Source organism: Taeniopygia guttata, chromosome 11 (assembly GCF_048771995.1).
Source record: "Taeniopygia guttata chromosome 11, bTaeGut7.mat, whole genome shotgun sequence".
NCBI classification, from domain to species: Eukaryota; Metazoa; Chordata; class Aves; order Passeriformes; family Estrildidae; genus Taeniopygia; species Taeniopygia guttata.
In genome coordinates, this window is record NC_133036.1 from 13,819,282 (window position 1) to 13,842,364 (window position 23,083).

At 41.1% G+C, this 23,083-nt stretch overlaps 2 protein-coding genes across 7 annotated transcripts in view; both read left to right on the plus strand.

The window, feature by feature from the left end:
• The first annotated feature begins 528 nt into the window (after positions 1-528).
• C11H16orf87 (chromosome 11 C16orf87 homolog) lies at positions 529-22,942 on the plus strand. Of its 5 annotated transcripts, none has more exons than XR_012057753.1 (6): positions 529-716; positions 4,249-4,345; positions 5,592-5,774; positions 15,379-15,448; positions 16,030-16,135; positions 22,920-22,942. XR_012057753.1 is itself a non-coding variant. In XM_072934360.1 (5 exons), the coding sequence occupies exons 1-5, from the start codon at positions 651-653 to the stop codon at positions 16,064-16,066; spliced, it is 453 nt and encodes a 150-aa protein (XP_072790461.1). In that variant the 5' UTR covers positions 529-650; the 3' UTR covers positions 16,067-17,136. The 5 variants fall into 5 exon arrangements, 3 of the variants coding, with proteins under 3 accessions (XP_072790461.1, XP_072790462.1, XP_004176280.2); XR_012057754.1 differs by lacking the exon at positions 22,920-22,942 and adding an exon at positions 15,693-15,831 and having other exon boundaries at positions 16,030-16,511; XM_072934360.1 differs by lacking the exon at positions 22,920-22,942 and having other exon boundaries at positions 16,030-17,136.
• Positions 22,920-23,083, plus strand: part of MYLK3 (myosin light chain kinase 3) — a 32,959-nt gene continuing 32,795 nt past the window's right edge. Inside the window, exon 1 of one of the 2 annotated variants that reach the window (XM_041718523.2) lies at positions 22,920-23,043. In XM_041718523.2, the coding sequence (XP_041574457.2) occupies positions 23,035-23,043 (9 nt within the window). In that variant the 5' untranslated portion in view covers positions 22,920-23,034. The remainder of the gene's footprint in view (positions 23,044-23,083) is intronic. The other variant, XM_072934356.1, reaches the window with a different exon arrangement.

Sequence of the window (23,083 nt, forward strand, 5' to 3'; positions counted from 1 at the left end):
GTGGCGTTTGGTGCTTCCTGACGGCCGGGCCGTTTCTGTCAGCTCCCTCATTCCCGCTCCCCCCGCCATTCCCGCTCCCCTCACAATTCCAGCCCCGGGGCCGTTCCCAGCGCGGCCGCCAGGGGGATCCGAGCGCCGCCCACGCGCAGCCAATCCGGCGGCGTGGGCGCGGCCGGCGGCTCGCGCGAGCGCGCGGAGGTGGGCGGGGCTTGTTTTCTGGCGGGGGCGCGCGGGGCTCCTCCCGCTCCTCTCCCCGGCTCCTCATTCCAGCCCCACCTCCTGCCTCCCGCCACCGCCCGCTCCTCACTCCAGCTCCAGCCCCACCTCCTGCCTCCCGCCGCCACCTCCCGCTCCTCACTCCAACTCCACCTCCTGCCTCCCGCCCCCTCCCGCTCCTCACTCCAGCCCCACCTCCTGCCTCCCGCCCCCTCCCGCTCCTCACTCCAGCCCCACCTCCTGCCTCCCGCCCCCTCCCGCTCCTCACTCCAGCCCCACCTCCTGCCTCCCGCCCCCTCCTCCTCTGGCCGCCCCCTCCCGCTCCTCTCGCCGGCTCCTCACTCCGCCTCCTTCCTCCCGCTCCTCCCGCCGGCTCCTCCCGGGGCGGGCGCTCCGGCCGCGGCCGTGTCAGCCCAGCCACGGCAGCAGCGAGCATGTCCTCCAGTAGGGCCAAGAAAGTGAAGATGGCCACCAAGTCCTGCCCCGAGTGCGACCAGCAGGTGAGCGGCTGCCGGCGGACGCTGGTCAGCGGAGGGGCAGATGGGCTCCGTGCGGCTCGAGTCGGTGTTTGTGTGAACCAAATGGTTGTTGCCTTTGCAGCTTCTGCATGGAATGCGGGTGGAACGCCGCGTCCCTCCGGCAGGGTAGTGGAGTGGTTGTATTGTGCTGAGGGGTGTCTGCGCGACTGCAGAACCTCTTGTTTATGTGCTGGTGTTGTTCAGTAACTCTGTGGTCTGTGAAAAACACAATGAACCGGGTGATTTATATAATGCAGTTTGCCCTTTGGATGACTGGTGTGCCCGGGTCTGGGCGGGAGAGGGCTCAGAGGTGTTGTTTTCTCAGGGGGTGGTCGGGGAGCAGCGAAATTGAGACCTTTGGTGCAATTGCTGCCTGGTCCCCGAGTGCCGCCCGAGCTGCTGGTGTGTCCCGCTGCGGGTTCTGGCGTGCACAAAATGGAGCTGCTCGCACATGCAGAGCTGTGCACCGCTGCTTTGCCGTGTCAGGAGCTTGTCTGGTTTGCTGGGAGTGATGCGAGCACTAAAAGCAGGCGGTTCGTTCAGCCGAGCCCGAACAATGGCCCGGCGCTGCGGCGGTGCCGCGGGCAGCGCCTGTCACAGGCGGGACCCGCCGGTGCTGTGACCCCGAGAGTCACCCCTCTTCACTGCTTTAGCCACACCTGGAAAAACATAAACAGCCTCATATCATTCTTCTCTGCTTGCAGAACCTTAGAAAAAAAATGTCATTTTTTGTTCTGACTTGCATAGTTTTTACAGTATTGCTGCTCATCCTGGCACGGTTGGGAGCGCTGAGCTGTGTGTGGGCGTCCTTTCATGTTTTAACCAACAGAACAACCGCTGCAAATGCACGTTAAGCACGTCACTGAAATACTATTTCTGAGAAAGAAATCGTGTGCCAAGTTCTGGTTATTCAGTTGGTGAAAGGAGAAACGAAAACGAGGGAGAAATCATACACGAGAGTGCTGGTGTTTTTCTTTTGTTTTCTTTTTTTTTTTGATAAATGTAGTGAATGTCAAACTACCAACAATAAGTAAGGAAACACTATAGGATTTTTTAAGCTGACGTGAAAACTGTCACTTTGTTCTGCACTTACATGCATATCATGTGTTTTAATTTTTGTTAATGTAGATTTCTGTTAGCAGCTCTTCCGTGGCTTCCATGGATTTTATGTGCTTATATGTCCTGCCCTGGCACACATTGCTCATAGGACCTTGTTTTCCACTGCCAAATATTTGAGAGGGAGCAAGGAACTAAGGCCTACGGTACAAGTCAACCCTTTGCAGATTTTGAGGAAATTCATATAATCCTTCTCTGACTGTGTCCAATGCTGGTGTTTTTTAAATGCTTCCATGAGCAAGGGCTTAGCATTTGTTTCTGATTTTTTCAGTAGAAGTGACATGCATGGAAATATTTAGACAGCCACAATTATTGGAACAAAATATTGAGTAACACTTCTTAAACTTCAAAACATTTTTCTGTTGTAATTTAGATAATAAATTCTAGTATTTTCACAATCAAAGCACAGTTCTATTAAACTAGGGAGCCTGCAGTACTTGTAGTCAATCTGAGGAAATGATAATCACTTTTTAATTTAATATCAGGTAAAATGTCTTGTATGAGAAAAATCCCTTTTTATTAGGAAAATGCTGAACAGTGTGAAATAGTTTTTAGGACTCTTTTGCCTTAATTATGTTGCAGGATGTTATCAGTGTGGATCTTCAAAGGATAACTGATAGGTTTCAGTGATAAACCCCTTCCTCCAGGCCCCTCCACCCTCAAGTGCTGCACACCCCTACGTGCTAAACCTGTAACACGAGAACAGTATTGTTCTGTTAAATACACTTGAGTTCGTTGAAAAATACTGACTCTGTTCCAATCCCCTTGGGTGGCTTTGCCAAAGTTTTGTGGTTTTTTTGTTTTTTGTTTTTTTTTTAGGACAAGCCTGGAAAGGTAATTATTGGAGAGACCCAAGTGTTCAGAAATGGATTTAGCTGGAATTCTGTATCACTTTAATAACACACACAAATTATCAGTGAGATAATGGGGCTTTAGTACTTCTACACTGACATATGAACAAGGAGACAGATGTGCACATAAGTCTGCTAGATTCTGGCCTTTAAAGTTCAATAAACCTCTATTGGGCTCGTTTTCATTACATCAGTGTCTCCATAAAGAGAGTTAAAATTTCTAGTTCTGCAAAACCTGTATCAGAAAGTCTATCTACAAGCTTTTTGTAGGGTGAAGTGCAGGAGTTCAGATGTGCTACAGAAAGCAAAATAATTTGTTTATTTTGAGTAGCAGTTAAGTTCCCCTGTACAAATTCACGTACTAATTTGGCAGGGGTTTTTGAGTCAGTGGAACTTTGGAACTTGGTTCTTCCTCATGTCTGGTTAAATTGAGGGGGCAGTTGTGGTTCTGTCCTCCTGTTTGTTCCAGTGGGTATTGGCAAACTTGTAGTGACCTGTCTTAAAGAATTACATTTGAGAAGTTACCTCCTTTTTCCCCCCACTATCATGCTTCAGCATGACTCCACTTTAATGTGTGTTACTTAATCTCTTCCAGATCTCTGCCTAAACTTGCTTTGATTTGTGTTTTCAGTCTTAAACCTAATCAAAGCAACATGGTGTATTGCTTACTACTCTAAAAGATCTTAAAAGATCTTGGCACTAAGGTAATGAATTTTGTAATTTATCAGGTTTTTTTTAATTGCACTGAGTGGATTTTTGTTATTTTTCATATTAAATGTAGCATTTCTTGTTTTACATTGTTATTTTCTTGGGGAGCGTACTGCTGCTGTCTGCTTAGCTGATCAGAGGCACTGTATTCTCTCAAACTCCTGGGCCTGCAGTCAGTTCTTGCCTGCCTGGGCTGGGTTATTTGCATTTTCAATTAAAGAGGTCCTTCTGTACCCACCCGGCCTTGTCTGCAGCGCTGGAGCAGAGCGGGCTACAGATGCATCTGTTTTGCTTCAGGCTCTATTGTGCCTCTAAAGCTGCTCCTCTCTAAAGGAGCTGCTTTCAAATGCTGCTGGAAGTGAATGCATTCACAATGTACTGATGGTTTTAACTCATAATTATTTTTTTTTTTTACAAGTATATAGAGGAAGCAAAACTGAAAATGTCTGACTGATTTGAGTACCGAATTTGAGAGCTGTGAAAAGAAACTGTAATTCTGTTTTAATTCAGCCTTCCTTTAATGCTCTCTACGTTCCCCCACCCCCTTCCTGTCAGTCTGGGGAAAAGAAGTGCAAAGCAATCACAACAGCTGTAAATTTCAAGCTTGATTTTTAACAGCTGCATAAAGAAAAGGCTTTAAAGAAAGGTGAGTGATTTACAGCAGAATCTGGCTTTATGTTTAAATACAGTAACAGGACAGGCTGTAGTTTGCAGTACAGACTGAGTTTGAAGAGTTATCTCTGAGGACAAAATGTGAGTTAGTGTATTTTTTTCTTCATGGGAAAGGAATTTTGTCATAATTTGAAATTATCTGAAAAATTTGTCTTTTGTTTTCCCAGGTTCCTGTTGCATGTAAATCATGTCCCTGTGGCTACATATTTATCAGTCGAAAACTCTTGCACGCTAAACGTGCTGAGAGATCACCACCCATCACAGGTAATAACTGCTGAGAAGAAGAGAGCAACAGTTCTTTCCCCTTATTTCCTGGAGACAAAAGATAGTGGGTTTTACTTCTCTGTGTAAATTGACTGTTGTCACTTCACTTTCCTTCAATTTGTGCATGGTAGACTTTGAATATGTTAATTTTTCTGGAATTATGGGGAGAGGAGGAAAGCTGGTGTTTTCAGGCTTCCTTTATACTCATGATGTTGGCATTTATTCTGTGTATATTCCAGCTGCACACATTGATCACTATGCAAAATAACCCCTTACAGAATGCTTTGTGTTAATCCTGTTTTGAAGCTAAACGTGTAGAGATCCCAAAAGGATCTGATTTCAGAGCACATGCTGATTGAAGCTGGATTTTCTGAAAATAAAAAATTGGTCATAATGTTTTATCTAAAACTGGGTGGATCTTGATTCTCTCTCCATTATTAAATTAAATAGTGCTTTTTTTGTGCCTGACTTATGTGTCTTTTGTTGATGGACACAGTAAGAAGTCAGTTGAATGTGCTTTCTGGCATGAATAGCATTCTCCTTGTGTTCATTTATATCGCTTCCTCCAGTGCTAGGAATTAGTCAGACAGAGCCTGACAGGGAAGATATGTATTTAAAAAACCCCAAAAAACCTGACCCAAACCCAACAAATATCTGATCTATAACAGCTATTTTTTAAAATTATCTACCAGATCTACAAAATGGAAGTCAGTCATTTGATGATTTGTGTCAATGTTTTGAAGGATAGCTGTAGATTACCACTTACTTGTAGGAAATAGGTGACATTATGCAGACAACTGAACTTTCAATGTGTTGAAAGTTAAGAAATGTCTCTGCTAGATTGGAAGTGTTGATCAATTTTCTTTCCTCCTCCTTATTTTTTGATAAAGTAATTACCAAATGAAGCTGAAGGCCATAATCTGGTTGTATAATTCAGTTTTGCACAGAGGAAATGAACCAGGGAAGGCAAAATGGAAACATGCTGCTGGAAAGCAGCTCTGGATTGTGCTTTTTACTGTGAGTGTGACCAGCACTGGCAAAGGTTGTCCAAGAGGTTGTGGAGTCTCCATCCTTGGAGGTACTCAAAAACCTTCTGGAGATGGTCCTGTGCAGCTGGCTCTGTAAAGGTATAGGCATCTGAACACTTGAAAAGAAAAGGTGGATTGGGTGGGGTAAGCATTAAGAGTGAATTAAGAACAAAGGTGAAAACAACCCTGGATCATGCCATTTCTGTTCATTTGCACAGAAAACAAGAGTGAGGCCAAAAGGAGGCGGACAGAGAGAGTTAAGCGAGAGAAGATAAATTCTGCAGTAAATAAAGACTTAGAAAACCGAAAAAGATCCAGGTCTAACAGCCATTCAGACCATAGCAGACGAGGAAGAGGAAGACCTAAGAGTGCCTCAGCGAAAAAGCACGAGGAAGAAAGAGGTACGAGAGCTGGAGAAATCTGTTTGTTGGATTTTCTATTTGTATCTTTTTTAATTAGCAAACCTTTACACCATTCAAAACATTTAAGTAGAGTAGTTTAGCCAGTACTTGATACCTTAATGTTGGGAAGGGACTGATTTGCATATGTAGAGACCTCTGGTTTTATGTTTCAGTGTCTGATGAAACTAACTACAAAGATCTAAATCTGTATTTTTAGCCACTGTATCAAGTTTCAACATGTAGGTTGAAAGCCATTGGACTGAAGTGTTAAGTAGGTGTTGTTTGTTTTTGTTTGGTTTTTTGTTGAGGTGCTGCTGCTCTGTATCACAAGGAGAAACCATATAACGATATCTGTTGTCAGAGAGAGGATTAGGATGACTGGATTACTTAAAAAGTTTCTTGAAAGCTTTTGGAGGGCTAAAGTAAAAAGGGCATCTTGAATCACTACTATGACCTGAATTTTTGTCCCGTGTTTCTGGAGGAAAGAATGATTCCTTGTCTGTTAAGGGTCCTTGGTGCCCTGTTGTTTTAATCATTATACAGTAAACAGGCTGTTACATAGCTCGAGTAATTCTAGAACCCCTCAAGAATGTAACTGTCACTTAGGGTTCCTCTTGTTTTAAATACCTATTGACACTGCATTTTCTAGCTGTAGTTTTTGAGATAGAAATTTTAGACATGAGTTATGAATCCAAAACTTAGCATGGGCTTCAGAAGGTTGGAAGGCACATAAAAGGGAAATGACAATACTTCATACAAATATTCAGCAGATATGGTTCCCAAAACTCCTGAAATCTTGAAGTATATCAGTGGCATAACTCAGAAATGCAATTATTTATTTCTTTCCACCTTAAAAAAAAAAAAAGTGTGTTAATCCATGTTGAAAATTCCTTCAATTTGACTTCTCAAAACCAAGTTTGATATCTCTGCTGTTTAATGTAAATCTGTTTCTTAATGTTTCTTTCATGTAAAAACCAAGTATAAATTTGGATTTCATTGGGTTTTTAGTGCTTTCAGTGTGGGAGGAAGAGGTGGAATTTAATTTCTGTATATTTTACAGATGGCAATTGTTTTACTGAAGTAGAAATGCAGTTTGTAGTATCTAATCTCTCCACTACTGCATATGCCTTATTGTGTGTAGCTTCCCTATTTGTTACTGACCCAAGCTGGATTGTCTGGTAGCTTTAGGATCCTTTCTAGGCATTTAAGTGCCAGTCTAGTTCACAAAGAGCCTTGGTTTTAAAATTCCAGTGAGCTGGTTGGGTTGAGCTTTAAAAGTGAATCTACTTTTCTGTCCCCTGACAAAAAGGAAAGCAACCTAAGCAACCAAAGGAAAAGATCCATTTTCTTAATACATGTTTTATAGTTTCCAAAAAGCAAGAATTTGACAACATGAGGGATATTAAGAGAACATGTTTTCCTATCCAAAACTAGGGTGAATGTTTCTAACCTCCTGCTGCAAACTCCAAAGTATGACAATACTGCAGTGCTTGGATGTAGAAGACACGAGATCTGGATATAGGGGGATCTTGGCACAAGTGTGTGTGTGGTGTGCCTTTTCTTAGTGTTTCCTTAAAGTTGTATCTTACTTGTGCTGTTTTTACCATTCCTTTTCCTTGATCTTTTTTCTTGTTTTGATGGCTGTTTCTTCCTCAGCCTCCTGTGTAGGGATTTGGCTCACACCTATTTGTCATTGTCTTTGCCCCAGTGCAGCTCATCTTACTGTTCAGGAGTAAGTAGGCTTAGAATATTTTTTTACTTCTGGTTATGTCAGATTGTAGTGTGTGTAGACCACTGTGCTGATTGTCAGGTAGATTTACAAAAATTGACATATAAGGCTGTCATGGCTATAAAAATAAATTCATCAGGGAGCTCATCTTTTTGTAAGTAATTACTAAAACAAGTTAACATTGACCTCTTCCTTTTCAAGTTCCTTACAAAATTGAAACTACTATATGTGGAGTAATTAGTGGGGATTTTAGAAATATTATTCCTTTACCACATGTGCTGCTTGATAGTGTTGTTTGTGTATATTAAGGAACTGTAATTCTACTGCAGTTAAGGTGGTTTTTGTGTGAGTGGTTGCTAGTCCTTGTAGCAGTCTGTGTGTGTTGAAAGTCAGCTCTGGAGTGCAAGATGTCATGATCCTATTTCCTTGCCTGTTGTGTGTCTTGAGGATATTTTGGGTACGTGTTACTTGCCACTAGAGGTTGTGCTTTTGCCCCAAAGACTTGAAAAGAAGCCCGTGCTTGCATGGTTTAGGTAGTTGGTTCCTAATGCATTTGTAGATGGAAAAACAGGCAGAAAACACCTCAGTTGTATTAACATGGAAGAACAGATTATCTGTACATTTGAAGACCATCCAGCTGTGAAGATTTCCTTCCTAAAGATCCCGATGACATCTCTGCTTCCTTGCTTGTCATGCAATTCCATACACAGTGTGCTTGTTCCCAGTTATGTCTGTGCCTTTGACTGGTTCTTTTGTGTCCTTCGTGACTGGCTCACATTAGAACAAAGAGCTGCAGCAATTAAGAAGAATAGAATAAGCAAAAAGGCTTTTTAAAACAAGCTATTTTCCCTGCAGATTTAGCAAGAAGGAATGGAGGGGGAGGAAAGAGGAAGCAGATGTAGATTGAGGGGATATGGCAGTACTGGGACCCAGAAAATTATGCATCACATGTTTCAGCCATGTGATGACCCTGGAAAATAGGAACTCCTCTCTGCAGCCTTGGCTTGTCAAAATTGTCATTTAATTTCTTTGTCAGATGTACTACAATGTATTTTGAAAATACAAACACTCCATAATAATTTGACTCTGATTTTGTTGTGGAGATGTGTTTTTTCTTTTACTCTGTGGGGCTGTGACACACAGCTAGATTGGATTCCAGGTTGCCTTGTTATCTGGGTAAAAACCCTGATTGTATTAAAGCAAACAAAACCCCTTATATACTGGAGGAAGTGGTATTGGTTGTTTTGAAAAAGGTTACCAGCAAGTAAGTCTCAGTAAGAGCAGTAGACTGGCTAAAGCAGACTTGTTACTTAGCAGGCCAAATCTTCATAAAGATACATACATACATTTCAGTATCCTGATTAAACTTAAGCTGAATACATTTTCATGATGCAAGTTTTCTTTTTCCTGTAATTTCCAGCTGCTTTACTCACACATTTACTTGCCCAGTGTGCATATTTGAAGTAACTTGCTGTCTTGAAAAATTAATCCATAAAAAATTTGTGAAGGGGGAGGTCCATATGTGAGTTATACATAATCAATGTTTTAAGGGCTGCAATATAAGGGGGTTGCAGGAGATCTGGGGATACAAGAGACATGATCCAGAAAAACTATTTTTGCCTAAATAGCCTCTTAGTTGTATAGCAAACCCCCCTATTTTTTAATGTCTTAACTGTATGTACAAGCACAATACAATATTTTTCTTTTGCTCATTATAGAGAAATTAGTCAAAACTACTCAGATAAGACTGAAGTGGAAAGTTTTCAGTGTGTGTGTGGAAGCTGTTGTATCCTAGGAGTAGTGTAGGATAAAATGTCATGCAGGTGTGAGCTCTTCACTTATTACTGATGAGAAGTACAATTGTCCTGAGAGTGAATGAAGCCTGCACACCTGTGTTAATCCCTCATACTCTTTGATACCAAGATTTCACTAAGCTGAAGTCTCAGAGTGATGCTGATCTGGGAGGATGGGGAGGAAGGGAAACTAAGAAGTCCACAGTCTGTTAACAGCAACCAGGGTGTGGTGCAGGGGGAGTATTTTTAATTTTGCTGGATGCTGATATGTTCAAGTTGTGGCTGGATTCATTTGGATCAGGAAGTATGAAACAAAGGGTGGGGCATAGATATGAAAATAGAAAAGGTTAATGTGGAATAACCAGTGTGTGTAGTGTCTGTACTCAGAACTACTCCCAGCATTGTTAATTTTTAAATGGTGAGAGGGAGGAAGTTGATTTGTCTTAAACTGTGGGGTAGGAGGGGTAGCAAAACTCACTTTCAAATGCATTTCAAACTCAGTACTCTAGAGGTTATTGCCTTGCATAGCCAGGAAGTCAGCAAAAAGCTGATTTCTGCTGTTTCTGTGTCAGTTTTAAATCAAAACACAGTGGTAAAGGATTTTGGAGCTTCTCCCACTCAGTTGTTGAACAATTTGATTTCACATGGAAGGCAGTGTGCTGGAGTTCTGTCCACAGCTATAACACAAATGTGAAGCCAAATCTAAAGCCATTGTTATGAGTGTGAACCCACTGAGGGTAACTGTGTGGGTAGGTGGAGATAGGATCTGCTGGGATCTTTGTTCCTGATTTTGCTTTCTGTAAGTTTACAGTACTGCTTTTTCTTTGGCTTTCCCATGCTAGTTTAGGTGTCTTGGTGGAGCAGTTGCCAGAGTGTGGACATGTGTGACTGTGTGTTAGTGAGACAGAGGGGTCTCTCAAATGAGATTTGTGTTGTAATTGGAAATGAGTCCAGGCCACATGGAACGTGGATTAGAGATGGAGTTCCACAGCTGAAAGCTCTGAATGTATTTCTCTCTTCCTTCTGTCTACAAGCCTGGTCTTCTGCTGAAAAAATTGTTTTTTTGTTGGATTTATTTTCTTAACATTTGTGTCAGCTACCTGTGGCTAGCTAAACTGGGAGAGAACTAGTCAGGATCTGGAGGAGGTGGTGTTTATGCAAGTGGTATTGCTCAAATTTTATGAATTTTTGTAGCATAATTTAGTTTGAGCACTGCAGTATGGAAACTTTTTGATGGCTTCCTGTTGTGTGTCTGTGGCATTCAAGCAAGCCAACATCAGCAAAGGGGACTCATGGGCTTTTACTTGCTCAATGAGGTGTGTTAGCATTGTTCTACAGCTGGGATAAGATGGAAAGTCTGCAGTGTAGAAAGTCCAGAAACATGCACAATGATAAATTTGGAGCCTGACTGCATCCAAGTATCAAAGGCTCTTTGGCCTTTGACCCTGTCATTAAACTCTCGGGTTTCTTTCATGTAGTTGTAAAGTAAGGGGGCAAATCTTGTGTTTAATGAGGATGTTGTGAAATAACGTTTTTTTCTTGAATGGGAGGTGGTCATGTAAAGAAAAAACCCAAACCACTAAAACCAAAAAAAGGAACACTTGAATACTTGATCATCTTTATGTTAACAATTCATTCTCACTTCGTTTTTAAAGAAGAGAAATTCAGTCATGCTTTTGGCTGACTCATCCTGTGGCTCTTCCAGCACCTTTGTGTGCATCTGTTACTTCCTTCTCTTTCTCACTCCCTCTGTGCATAGGAGTTGATTGTCTAACTTCAATTCCAGTACTTCACATAATTTATTAATTTCTGTGTAACTTGCATTAACTTGAAATAATGGAAAAAGCTTCTAATAGTGACTTTTTTTTCTTCTACAGAGAAACAAGAAAAAGAAGTTGACATGTATGCTAACCTTTCAGATGAAAAGGCCTTCGTATTTTCAGTGGCCTTGGCGGAAATAAACAGAAAAATTATCAATCAAAGACTTATTCTCTAACTTGTGAGCACAATCTGATGCAATTTTATGCAGGCTGGCTAGCAGATTTCCAAGGTGCCATGGACTCTCGGAAAGTATGTTGTCTGCACCAACAAGGACCATAGCATTTCCTGTTAAAAATTCTACTCCTGTTCTTGGAAATCAAATTCTGTCTCTACAAATCAGAAAGAAAGTGGTCACAAGATTGTGCTGTGAAAAATGAGAAAGCAGATATGTTTCACGCCTTGAAGACAAATGCTAGACAAGTGCACAGAGAGACTGCACCCATTCCAGAGCACTTCTTTTGAATTTGCTGCCAGAAATGCAATATTTTAAATATTTTCAGAAATAAATGATTTTCCTTTAAAATTATATATTTCAGATTTTTCAGCTATATTGCAGTATACGTATGTACAGTTCACATAACTTTTTAATAAATTGATATTCCAATATTTTATTGAATGGAGAATTAAGTACATTTGTGGTACTCAGGGTGTGTTGGTTTAATCCTTTTACAAACCTGGTATTCATGCTAGGTATGACTTCAGTTTTACATTTTTTAATAGGTGTGATATGCTTCTGGTAGGAAAAAAAGTGGTTTAATTTGGGAGTGTTATTTTGTTAGACAACTTCATATTTTTTTTTAAGAATTATTGCTAGAAAAAAAAAATTTCTTGCTCCATAGAGTTGTTTTTTAAAAATCATATACTTTGGGGGTCAGACTCCTGAAGTTTGAGAGCCATGAACTTGTTCTGTAACAATTATTTGCTGAGTATCTGCCTTGTCCAGCTGGTAAGTTCTTGTCCCATACTTTTTCTTGGCTCATTATTTACTGGAGAGGGAGAGAAGGAGACATGAGAAATGTAGATCTGCAGTTGGCATCCTGTGACTGGTATTTCCCAAACATGATGTGGTACTTCCTTTTACTCCCCATAGCTTTTTCTGACTCACTTTTAAAAGTATAATTCTTACTGGTATTGTGTTTGGATTGTTGACTATAAATACCAAAGCAAAGCCTACCTGAGTGTGCAAAAATGAGCTGTTTTGATATAAATAGTTCTGGGGAAGACATTCAACAAAGTAGTCTTTCTTAAAGTGGTATAGTGGTTAGTCAGCTAAAACTCTTCCTTTAATAACTATATGGGGACTTTATTTTACCAAGAAAAAACCCCAAAGCCTCAAGCTGTGTAAAATCTTGAGGGAGGAGGTGTAGGAGATAATTACATTCATAGAATCTGACACACTGGGGTTTAGTCACCTTTCATTTGCTGTATTCTAGGAGGGGGAATGCAACTAAATGTCTTTTTCTTCAGTATTACTGGTGGTTTTTCATATCACATTGAGTAATGAGAATTGCCTAATGAGGTTCAGCTACAGAACTGATCTCTGGGTGGAAGCCAAGATGTTTATTAATAAAGCTGGACTATCAAATACTGGCTGTTTATTAGTTACTGATTAACAGAAGGAGCCGTGATAGCTTCAAGTTAAGCCACAAGACACTGATCAAATGCAAACTCTCTAAGTGAAAGCAGGAAGCATGGAAAGGGTTTTTCACTTCTTAACTCCTAAGGAATAATTTGCATCCTTGTTAACACTGGATGAGAGAGATGGCGTGCAAAAGTGGTTAAGCCACTAAAACACATTTGTCTTTATTCCAGTAAATGAGAAATTGCAAATACAAGATCTACTTCTCTGCATCATTGAACTTGTGCTTCCCAGAGCTGTGGCCTGTCACAGATACCAGTAGTAAGGACAGATGAGTCTTAAGGATAGAGAATACATTTACATGGTAAGTTACAAGTCCCAGTGACAAAAGGAAAGTTCTGACTTAAGGGTGTGGTCAGGCTGGTGTTGCTTGTGATGCTGGAATGAGATGTGCTGTGTTAGGAAGGGAGAGAGGGAGCTGCCAAGGCAGTCTCTTTGGTTTCTGACCTCCTTTCCTACAGGTTTGTCTCTTTCTGCTCCTGCACATGGAATTGATTACTGTCGCAGGACCAAAATTAATGTTGGATGTTACAAAACTGTAAATTAATTTCTACATTTAGATTGGTGCCTTTTCTAATCAATACTGTTGAAAAACACATTTGTACCTCTCAAATGTGCAAGGCCATTCATTCTCCTTCATTGGTGGAGGTTCTCCTGAAACAGTGGTTGAGTTCTATTTCTGTATTTCTTCTCTTTGTATTCCCCAGGTCACTTCTGTCATCTCTTTCCCACATATCCTCAGGCTACTTTTCTTCCCCTGATGGCTTCCAGTTTCTTTGAGAAAGCTGTGATGGAAGCAGGTGGCCTTGAAAACACTCTAGGGAGGGAGTGGGTCTCTGCCAGGGGATCTGGCAAAGCAGGAAACCTGACTTTCTCTTCCCACCAACCAGAAACAAGCCATTCTTTCCTGTATAGACAGGACATTTCGGCCTCTTCCAAAAGCCCTGGTAACTGTGGTGTGCCAAGACAGATTTCTTGGAACATATTCAGTAACTGAACTGGAAAGTGTCTGCTTTGTACAAAATAGGCATCAACATGATGGATCTCAAGAGCTCTTTCTTTTGTGTGCTAGAGATGATCCAGAGATGAGACACTGGCAAATCACTAGATTATAATTGTAAATTGCATTTGTTCTTAGTCTATGAAAGTAAAATAAAGCCAGTGACAGCTGAATGATGAAAGAGTAAAATTCTATGTACTGCAGCTCTGACTGGCTTGGGAGCTGCATAGTTTCTGAGAAGCAAGAATAAATATGGTAAGGCTTCAGGAAGTTGCTTACGTGAAGGTTTTCTTGTTACTAGTTTCAGTGTAAGATTTTAGGCTCTGCTTTTGACTGTCATTGTGGTTCAGGCTGACTTCATTTATTTCACTGCATATTTTTGTAGCCTGCAACTTCACAAGGAGAAATACTCTTTCAGAAAAATTGAATTAGGCTGCAGTTTTTTAATGAAAAAAAGAAGATAAAGTGCAGTACCACTGCACCTCTGTACATGTTGACTTGCCTGAGTGGATAAACTGTCGTGAACCAAATAATTTAGGATTGTATTGGGAACTGTCTGTAAACCACCTTTTAACAAGTTCTGCTTTCTGCCACTTCTTAGCCATTTTTTCCCTAAAGATCTGTGCTTCCAGTGTTTATAACTGTGTGTAATAGCATGTCTGACCATCAAGTGGTCTCACAGTTCAGATTTTGGCTTGAGATTTCTCTGCATTTCCTCTGCTCTGCTCCTAGATGGCAGCCGTATTCTAAACAGCTCGCTGGTGTTCAGGCATTCTCACCATGGAGACCAGGAAAAGGGAGTGTTTATATTGCAGAAAGCAACCTGAAAGATCATTTTTCAGGGAAATTAAGATCCTACTAATGGGTGTTACAGGTTGTCTGCTGGTCCAGTTACTTTTGTTCTGAGACTGATTAAAAAAAGGTGAAACTGGGACAAGGTATTGAGGAATACTTTGCAGATTATCATTGTCCTGTGGCTGGGCAGGATTTATTGAGAAAGAGACTGAAAAGGAGATACGGGATTTGAATATCAGTTTCCAAAGAAGGTCTTTAGGTTGGTTTTATGTAGTGCTTTTTGATTTTTTTTTCTTTTGTAGTTTTTTCACATTTTGGGGTGTTTTACAGTGAAACCGTTATTACCTAGGCTGTCAGCAGCTCTGTGTCTATTCCTTGTACCTTGGACTGTACTATGAAGGATGTTTATCATCCTGCTGCCTAACAGGACATGGTGCTTGGCTTCTGATAATCTTTTAAGGTATTGACAACCTGTGATTAAACAGTGTGAGCAGAAAGGTGTGTTAAGCCACAGTTTAGTTTGGACCTGTTTGAGAAGGATCCTGTGTGTGCATGACCAGCTGCAGGTGTGTTGTAACCCCTGGGTGCTCTGTGCAAGTGCTTTTGCTTGCATGGGGAGTGTGTGTTCCCAGCAAATCTCATGGTACTCTGCACCTCCAGTGCTTAGATTTGCATCATGGACTAGTCTTGGGAAGCAGGATGGACAGGACTCTTCCAGGAGAATTGGCCTGGAAGGTTGTTCAGCTGTCAGTGGGTGTTTGGTCTGCAGGACCTGGACTACTTGTAGCAGGTGCTGGGCTCTCAGTACCAACTGTTCCACTCCACAGATCTCCTGTGCCTTGCTTCCTGCTTGTTATGGAAACACAGAGAGCCAGTGTTAACAACCAGTGCTTTCAGGTGAGTCTAAAAGCAATTTGTCCTTCAAAGTATTTACAGTGCTGTCAGTGTTTTTGTAGTAGGCTTCTCATTAATTTTGCTGTGGGTTCTGGCAGGTAACCTCTGGCAAATGTAACTTCAGCATTCCAAGGCATTGCTGTCCCCTGTTATTTGCCTACGCTTTAAGGAGGTTGCCACTTTGATTGCAGTGGTGGTAGGACAGCTCTAGTATATAATTGAATAATTTTATTTCCTCTTTTTTTAGGTTACTACTTTCAAAACAGGTTACAGAATTTTAAGTCTGGTTGTCCCAATGTTATAAATGATTAAGCAAGCTGGTTGAGATGAAGATCAGTTTTTCTGCATTATGGCAGATCAGACACTGAGTGATTTCCACAGATACTGTGAGTTCATAATGAAATGAAAATATCTGTGAATCAATGTACTATAGTGTTTGGGATTTTTTTCCTTCACTTACTTTAAAATGGTTTCTGACACTGCCAGCTGTTGGTTGGGATGTGCCATCTAAGTAAGAGGCAAGGAATTGATTAGGCAGGAGGCAATGAAACTGGATAAATCTCTGTATTTCTTTTTTTCTGCAGAAGAAAACCTAAACCTGCTTTCAACAATGTTAATTAAAATTTCACGCCCAGAACATGGTTCACATGAATCATGTGATGTCATTGTGCAGCATTTCCCCAGGAAAAGGTCAGGTACCTCTTCTTCATCTTCCCCTCAGTCTCCCTCATAAGCTGCATGTTTTGGTGCTTCTTAATTTTGTATGTCAAACCTGAGCTCTGTCTTAGTTTATTGCCTTTGGTCTTCTACTAACTGTTATTCCTCTCAATTACAATTTACTAATTTTATTAATCAGAGTTAAGAATTAAATACTATTTTTAATCCTGGACAGTGTTAAGGACCATAAAATGCTGTTAAGAGCAGCAAGTGTTCCAAATACCAGGAGTACAAATATTAATTATCTGGCAGCTTACCAAGTTTCTGTGGTTTGTTTTGTCTTGGAAAAAAAACTTATGAATATTTAATGGAAAAATACCATGCTAATAAAGAGAAATCTTCAGACTGAGGTCAGAGTTGCTTTATTTGGAGAAGTTGTGGAGCAAAACGTGTGTGTGTGTGGCTGTTTGAGCAGGTGTAGTGATGGAAGATTGGAGTGGTGGAGTTAGAGGCTCTGCTATGGAGTTGCTCTGGGTCCCAGCTCCTGGTTCTCAGCAGCTCCAGAGAAATGTTTCAGGATCAGTGAGCTCGCTGTGACCAGGAGTTCTGGTTTTCAGTAAAATGAATAAATGATTTTATTAGCACAGCAGTGTGTAGTGTATTTGAAAGTAATGCTTGTTGTAGAAGTTTACTTTGGCAAATAAAAAAATTCTGATGTGTTAAAGCACATTTTTAGGGAATGGCATACAGTTTATTAGCAGCAGAGTTCAAGGATATTTAGCTCTAGACTTGTCATAACCTGCATGAGAGTGCAGTAGGTATGAAATCTGTGAAACCACGCTCAGTGTCCTGGAGGTGGTATGGGTTTTGTTGTACAGAGTCAGAGGAAAGGCATGAGTGTAAGAAAGTCTGGAATAGAACAGCTGTTTATTTTGCATGAGCCTCTCAGCTGGGGACCATTAAAACTGTGAAACATTGGTGTGTAGCTCAGGTGAATGAAGTTAGAATAAGGCTCAATTTGTTTTAAGTTCACCGAGGAACTGTGGACTGAGGCTTAAGGTAAAAGTGGTTTCACTGTAGCTTTCTGAAATGGTGGAGGATAAAGATTGTTTTCTGTCATCTTAGAAAACTAACAAAGATCTCTGTTCTTCAGGACAGAGCAATTCCAAAGGAAAAGTGGTGCAGTAAGTTAGGAAATGCTTAAGACAGAGGTATATTGAGTCTTTGCCAAGTACTGATTCAGAACCTGATTCTGAGGTAATTTTACCACTGATTGTGTTACAAAAAAGAAACTAAACTAGAAACTATAAAAAATGTGTATTTAAATTGCACAACTAGAATTCCTTGCTAAACTGTGTGGATAAATCTATCTTAAGGTTAGAAGATGAGCATTAGAATTTAAGATTTTTTTACAATGGCAGGTCTTGACATCTAATGAAAGGTTTTCAAAGAGGCACTTTTAAAACAAACTTTTTATTTAGCTGAATGATCACAATTACTATTTCTAACACTTACAAAGAGGAATGTTTTGAAAATAGTACCTCAAAGCAGTATATAATGGGCTGAGTGGAAACTGAGCAAGAAGCCTAATTTAGATAAATACTAATAGCTGCATTCTGAAATACAGCCTGAGTGTTCTGATGGGGAGAAGTGTCCTGCAGCGTTAGGATTACTCATGAGTCTGGTCATCTCCAGATCTATTTTTCTTTCATTGTTGCTCACACCCATTTTAAGAAGATTGGGAGTCTCATCCAAGATATTTAGCTTACATTTCTTGACGCTGAGCGAATTCCAAACGTGGCAGCTGTGGTGCTGTTGCTTACAACAGTGGCAGGGCAGGCTCTGGCACAGTTACTTAGCAACAGGGAAGCTCACGTTTGCTTACAGCTCCTGCGTGTGCATCTAAATGTAGTTCTGGAAAAAACTAAAAGGTTAAAGGACTTTGGAAGGGGAAACAGACACTTGAACAATTTGTACTGTTCGGTGATTGAGACTGATGGTGACAGGACATAGGAAAATTATTCTCAAGATATTTTGTCTTTTAAAATCTTTATTAGACTGTTAATATGTTGCAAAAAATTGAAATCAAAATGAACAGAACCCTACTCCTACCAACTACAGAAAGATCAAAAATAAAAATACATCAAATGGTAAAGAGCAGGAGGATGTGCTGTTTTGAATGCCCGTGTTAAAAATGCATTCCTTGGAAACAAGACAATTCATTATTTGAACATTGGGAATCTGAGGAAGTAATAAAAATTATGTTTTGTGAGACTAACAGATGGGTTGAGATTATATTAGATTAATTACTACTGATTGTTGATTGTTGCTTGTCAGTTCACAAGTGCTTTTTAGCTGATCAAGCTGTGAAATCCTAATGGGTTTTTGACAGCTTGCACTCTGTGACTGCAGTAATACTCAAAAGCACAGTGACTTAAAAGGCCAGTGTCAGACTGTTCTTGGATTGTGTTATGATTACAGTAATCTCAGTTTCTGGGGTTTCAGGCATGCAGTTTTCCTTCTTAGCCAGCACTGGAGCTGCAGTGGGGTTTCCTTATATAGCAAAGGCAGGAAGGGGATTGCAACTCGCTCCAGACATGAGGGGGAGGCAGGGACCAGAGACAGCAAGCCTAGGGTGGAGAGGGTAGGAAAAAGGCTGGATTTGGCTAGAGAATGGAGAAAGGTCTGATGGTGGGAATGAATAATGAGTGTGTTCAGGCTGTTGGGGAGAGGGATGTGGAAACCTGCAGGATATCACTGAAGGAAGCAGTGCACTGCTTCAGCCTGTGGGAGCTGGGAGGAGGAGCAGGGCAGTTTGGAGAACAAGGAGAGTGACTGGAGAGGTGCTGAATTTACAGAGAAGTAAGGATACTGCTATTCCAGCTGCTCCCAGAGCTGAGCAGTTCCTTTCCCTTCCTAGAAATTAAGTGGTTGCAAAAAGGAATTCTCCAGAGGCTGTGTTCTTTTGTTCCTGTGTTTGGTCTTCCCCATCTGTACTCTTACTTATGAGTTTACTGGACTTTTCTGTGGGAAACAGATTCAGACATGATATGGAAGGTGAACAAGATCTCACCACCACTGGGAATGGGCTTGCTTTTCAAAGCTGAGTCAAAATGGGGAAGCATCTTGTGAAGAAGGTTTTTAAGGGCTAGAATGAACCTGGTTAGGGGACAGTGATTTAAAAGATAGGGGAAGAAAGTCATCAATCCAGGCTGCCAAAGTTAAAGTCCAGCTAAAATATTTACCTTTGAATTTCAAATTCAATCTAGAAAATTCTATAATTCTGATTGCCACATGTATATTCATGTGCTTCATGTGTACTGTATGGGGCTTACTCACTTAAATGATGTCTGCCCTGGTTAATGGACCATTAAATATGAGGCTGCCTCAGAGTGAGCAAGATAATATGTGTTAATTCTTTATAAAAATGACAGGATAGTGCATCTGCAGAATAAGAGCTTGATAAAAATCTCTCACCCATGCAAGTGACAGCCTACTCATCCCCTGCTGGGAGAGTCTGTGCCTCTCCCTGCTGAAGGCTTTTTAGAAGGCAAGTAGAAGAATGATGTAAAATAATTTTGTTTCCAGTTACCTCTCCATATTTTAAACTAACAGGCTGTTGAACGTGAAATCCGTGCTGCAGCAACTTTTACCTTTTGTAAAGGTAAAATGAGAAAAGTTTGGTTTTACTTTTGCTGTTCATTCCTTCGGTAGTGGAGATGAAGGATGCAGGTACTGTCAGGTTGACCTGTGTAAGAAGGCTTGGGGTTTCACAGAAGGAGGAGTCTGCTACCCAAAAATTGGCCCCCATCCTTACAGAGAAGGCTTCAATCTCTTCTCCTTTGGACCTTTCTTCTGACCATCAAAGCCAAGTTTGCTGTGTACTTGATAGCTCTCAATGCAAAATCATCGACATCACCCATCCATGTTTGCCAGGAGACAAAGTATATGGAGAGTCACTTTGTCTCTTAATTTGGGCTTTTTTATGGTATTTGTAGCTATTTTCAAGTCTTCCCTTGGTAAGTTGCCTTTTGTGAGTTTATTCAGCTGCAGACATTATATGCACTTGCTTTGACAACTGGAACAAAAGGAGAATATTGACAGAATTAAAATTTGCTGGCAGTTGTATTTGTGCTTTGCAGACAGGATTCGTTGTAGTGCAAATCTTTGTGGGCTAATGAAGTTAAAGCAGGGCTTTAGATAGTATTCTTTTCAACAAAAGCAGCTTGCCTAAAACTGTCTCTGCTAGTGTTTTCCTTCTGAAACAATGAGACCGAATGCTGCAGGTTTAAAAATGGAATATAATTTATGAGGCATCAAGCCATGGGCATGAGTCCTTGTGTAACTGGAATTTAAAGTCTAAAATGAATATTAATGAGGTGGGGAGGGCTGCAGACCTGTCCTTTAATACTGATCCATTGTGAGTGGAGCAGCTCTAGCAATGAGCTGATATTGGCACAGGGACAACCAGGAATTGACTGCTCTTAGAAAATGCCTCATCAGTCAAAGTCTTCACAGGCTCCTGAATACTTGTCCTGATCAGATACAGAGAGGCACCTGAACATTTGTGGTGTCAGTGCCCTGCCTGCTGATCCTGTGTGCATTTCCCTGGGGACACTCCTGTGCTGGTTTCAGCTCTAGCTCCTGGTGTGGATGGAAGCGTAATGGAAGGGTAAGTTACCAGTGAGTTTGGAAGTACCTTTGGAAGAGAACTGGGAATCTTCAGGCTGATGTTTAGGGCATAGTCATGGTGACTTAGGCTGGGTGACATCAGTGTTAGAAGCTCCCTGTCCTTGATTATTAATGGCAAGGATTTCAAATACTTAAGTGATTTCATAACTCTTAAGTGTGTGTAAAAGAAATGTGCCAAGTGAGTAGAGCTTTCCCTCATTTTCAGGAAGGAAGATACTTTGTATTAACCATTTGATCTAAGTAATGTTTAGATTATAAATTCCTGAGAATGGGATGTTTGTGGACCAGTGCACCTCCTCCTAATTGACAGAAACTGGTGCTGGGAGATGAGTGAGGTCACCTCAAAAATGCTGAGCCCCTTCATTTGACTCTGTAGTTAGGGCAGGAATTGGCAAATCTGTCAGTAGCTGGCTGGAGAAGCCAGTTATAATAAACCTCTGCCTCTTTCCTTGTCTTGGACTGTGCTCCAAATGCTCCAATGTGCTGCTAACACCTCTAGTTTGAGAGAGGAGTTTTGGAGTGAAAGGGTAGCAAATTTGAAGAGTTCCTCTAAAAGCTGAAGTACTAACCTTGATTTCATTTGTTGGATATTATGTGCATGACTTTTGGTAAAGTTCTACATTTATTCTATAAGTAAATGGTGTCTTGTGACACCTACAAAGCCTATACTCAAAGTGATCACTTTCCTTGCCTCTAGCTCAAGGGCAAGGCACCAAGATCTGTATTTCCTTATATGTAAAATCCATTAGACTTTACTCAGGTACTAAAGATAACATAGCCCTGTGTCCATTGCCGCAGAAATACATGTAACTTTGTGAAAAGTGGAGTATTTCCTTGTTGGGGATTGAAAGTTACATAGTTACCACTAAATTGTTGCCTTTTAATACTCACAGAATCACACAGTTCAGAACTGACATTGTGAGATTGTAAATTAAACTGAGGGAGAGAGAAGCTCCAAATTAATTATTTTTCAGAACCTAAATGGCAAAAAAAGCAGTCAGTGAAACTCATCATAATAATTATATTCTTAATATTAATTCATGCAAATAATGCAGGAAGGTGTTGTTTTACACTATGGTTCTGTATTTAGATCTGCTAATGGAAGGCTGCAGGCTGAGCATTGCTCATTCCAGAGTTCTTGCCAAAGTTTCTAAAGGATTCTCTTTGTCATGCAAGCCTTCCCCTGTGGCATGGTGCTTGCATGCTGTACATGCCTCTGCTACCACATGAAGTAATAGTGTCTCTTTACTAAATCTAGAGTAACTGCATGGTTATTTGTGCTATTGGAAGAAGTCACAAATATATAAAAATACTTCTTTCCCTCCCTTGGGTCTAGGATCATTTACGCCCTGCACCTCTTGAGCAGTTCTAATATTTCTTCTTTTCTTAGGTACTGGAGTGGGGGTCTTTAATTCCCACAATCAGTTACATGGTAATAAAAAAGCTGAAGGCAATGTTCAGGAGCTTGGTGCCCATGTGGATGGTCTCCTGTTCCACTGAGAGTGGCTGGGTGCTGTTCCCAGTGCCAGGAATGCTGCTGGAGGTGCTGCCACAAGGCCAGCAGCATCCCTGGCCTGTGCATGTGGAATGGCTCACAGGGCAGGGCTTTACACCGTGAGCCACTGTGTCCCTGTGCCACTGCATGCACCAAGCTGATGGGTCTTAAAAATCTTGGGGCAGTTTTGACCTACAATTTATGGTCTACTCCTGCCCTTTAAAAGGACAGAATGGTACTAATAGGTCTTAAAGCTATGAAAATATTCTATAAGCTAGGGAAAGTTTAACTGTGTTTTACAGGTGGAAAGGCCAAGGCACAGAGATTGAGTTAGGAATTACCCAGGGGTCTGGCAGTTGAGACTGGTCTCATCGCTGGAGTCCAGCCTCAGTTTGCCTATGTCCCTTTAGCAGGATGTTACACTACTAACATCTCTAGAGCTGTGCTCAAGTCACCCCAGGCCACCCCTGTTCTGTACTTGTTTGTTAAATAGCCTAAAAAAACATTCCCTGCCAGGCAGTAAAGCAAGCATGGGCACCTCCTCCCTGGCTTTTGCCCTGCAAGAGTTCCTCACTCGCCTGTTTCTAGTTCTGTCTGTACTAACGTTGGTTTCATTTCATTTTTTAACAGCATATTTGTTATTTTGCTGTACAAACCCAGCTGGAAACACACCACTTGTTGTTGCTGTGAGAGGGGCAGCCAGCTCTGTACCCCCACGTCTGGACCTGAGATCTCTTAGATCATAATGCTAAAGGTACAGTATCTTATCTCCATCACTGGCCTGATTGTTTCAG

What these genes read in the sequence shown, in the direction of transcription:
- C11H16orf87 (XM_004176232.6), top strand. Translation starts at nt 651, where the DNA reads ATGTCCTCCAGTAGGGCCAAGAAAGTGAAGATGGCCACCAAGTCCTGC. An exon ending in GCCCCGAGTGCGACCAGCAG is followed by an intron (nt 717 to 4,248) that starts GTGAGCGGCTGC and finishes TTGTTTTCCCAG; the next exon opens with GTTCCTGTTGCATGTAAATC. An exon ending in GAGATCACCACCCATCACAG is followed by an intron (nt 4,346 to 5,591) that starts GTAATAACTGCT and finishes TCATTTGCACAG; the next exon opens with AAAACAAGAGTGAGGCCAAA.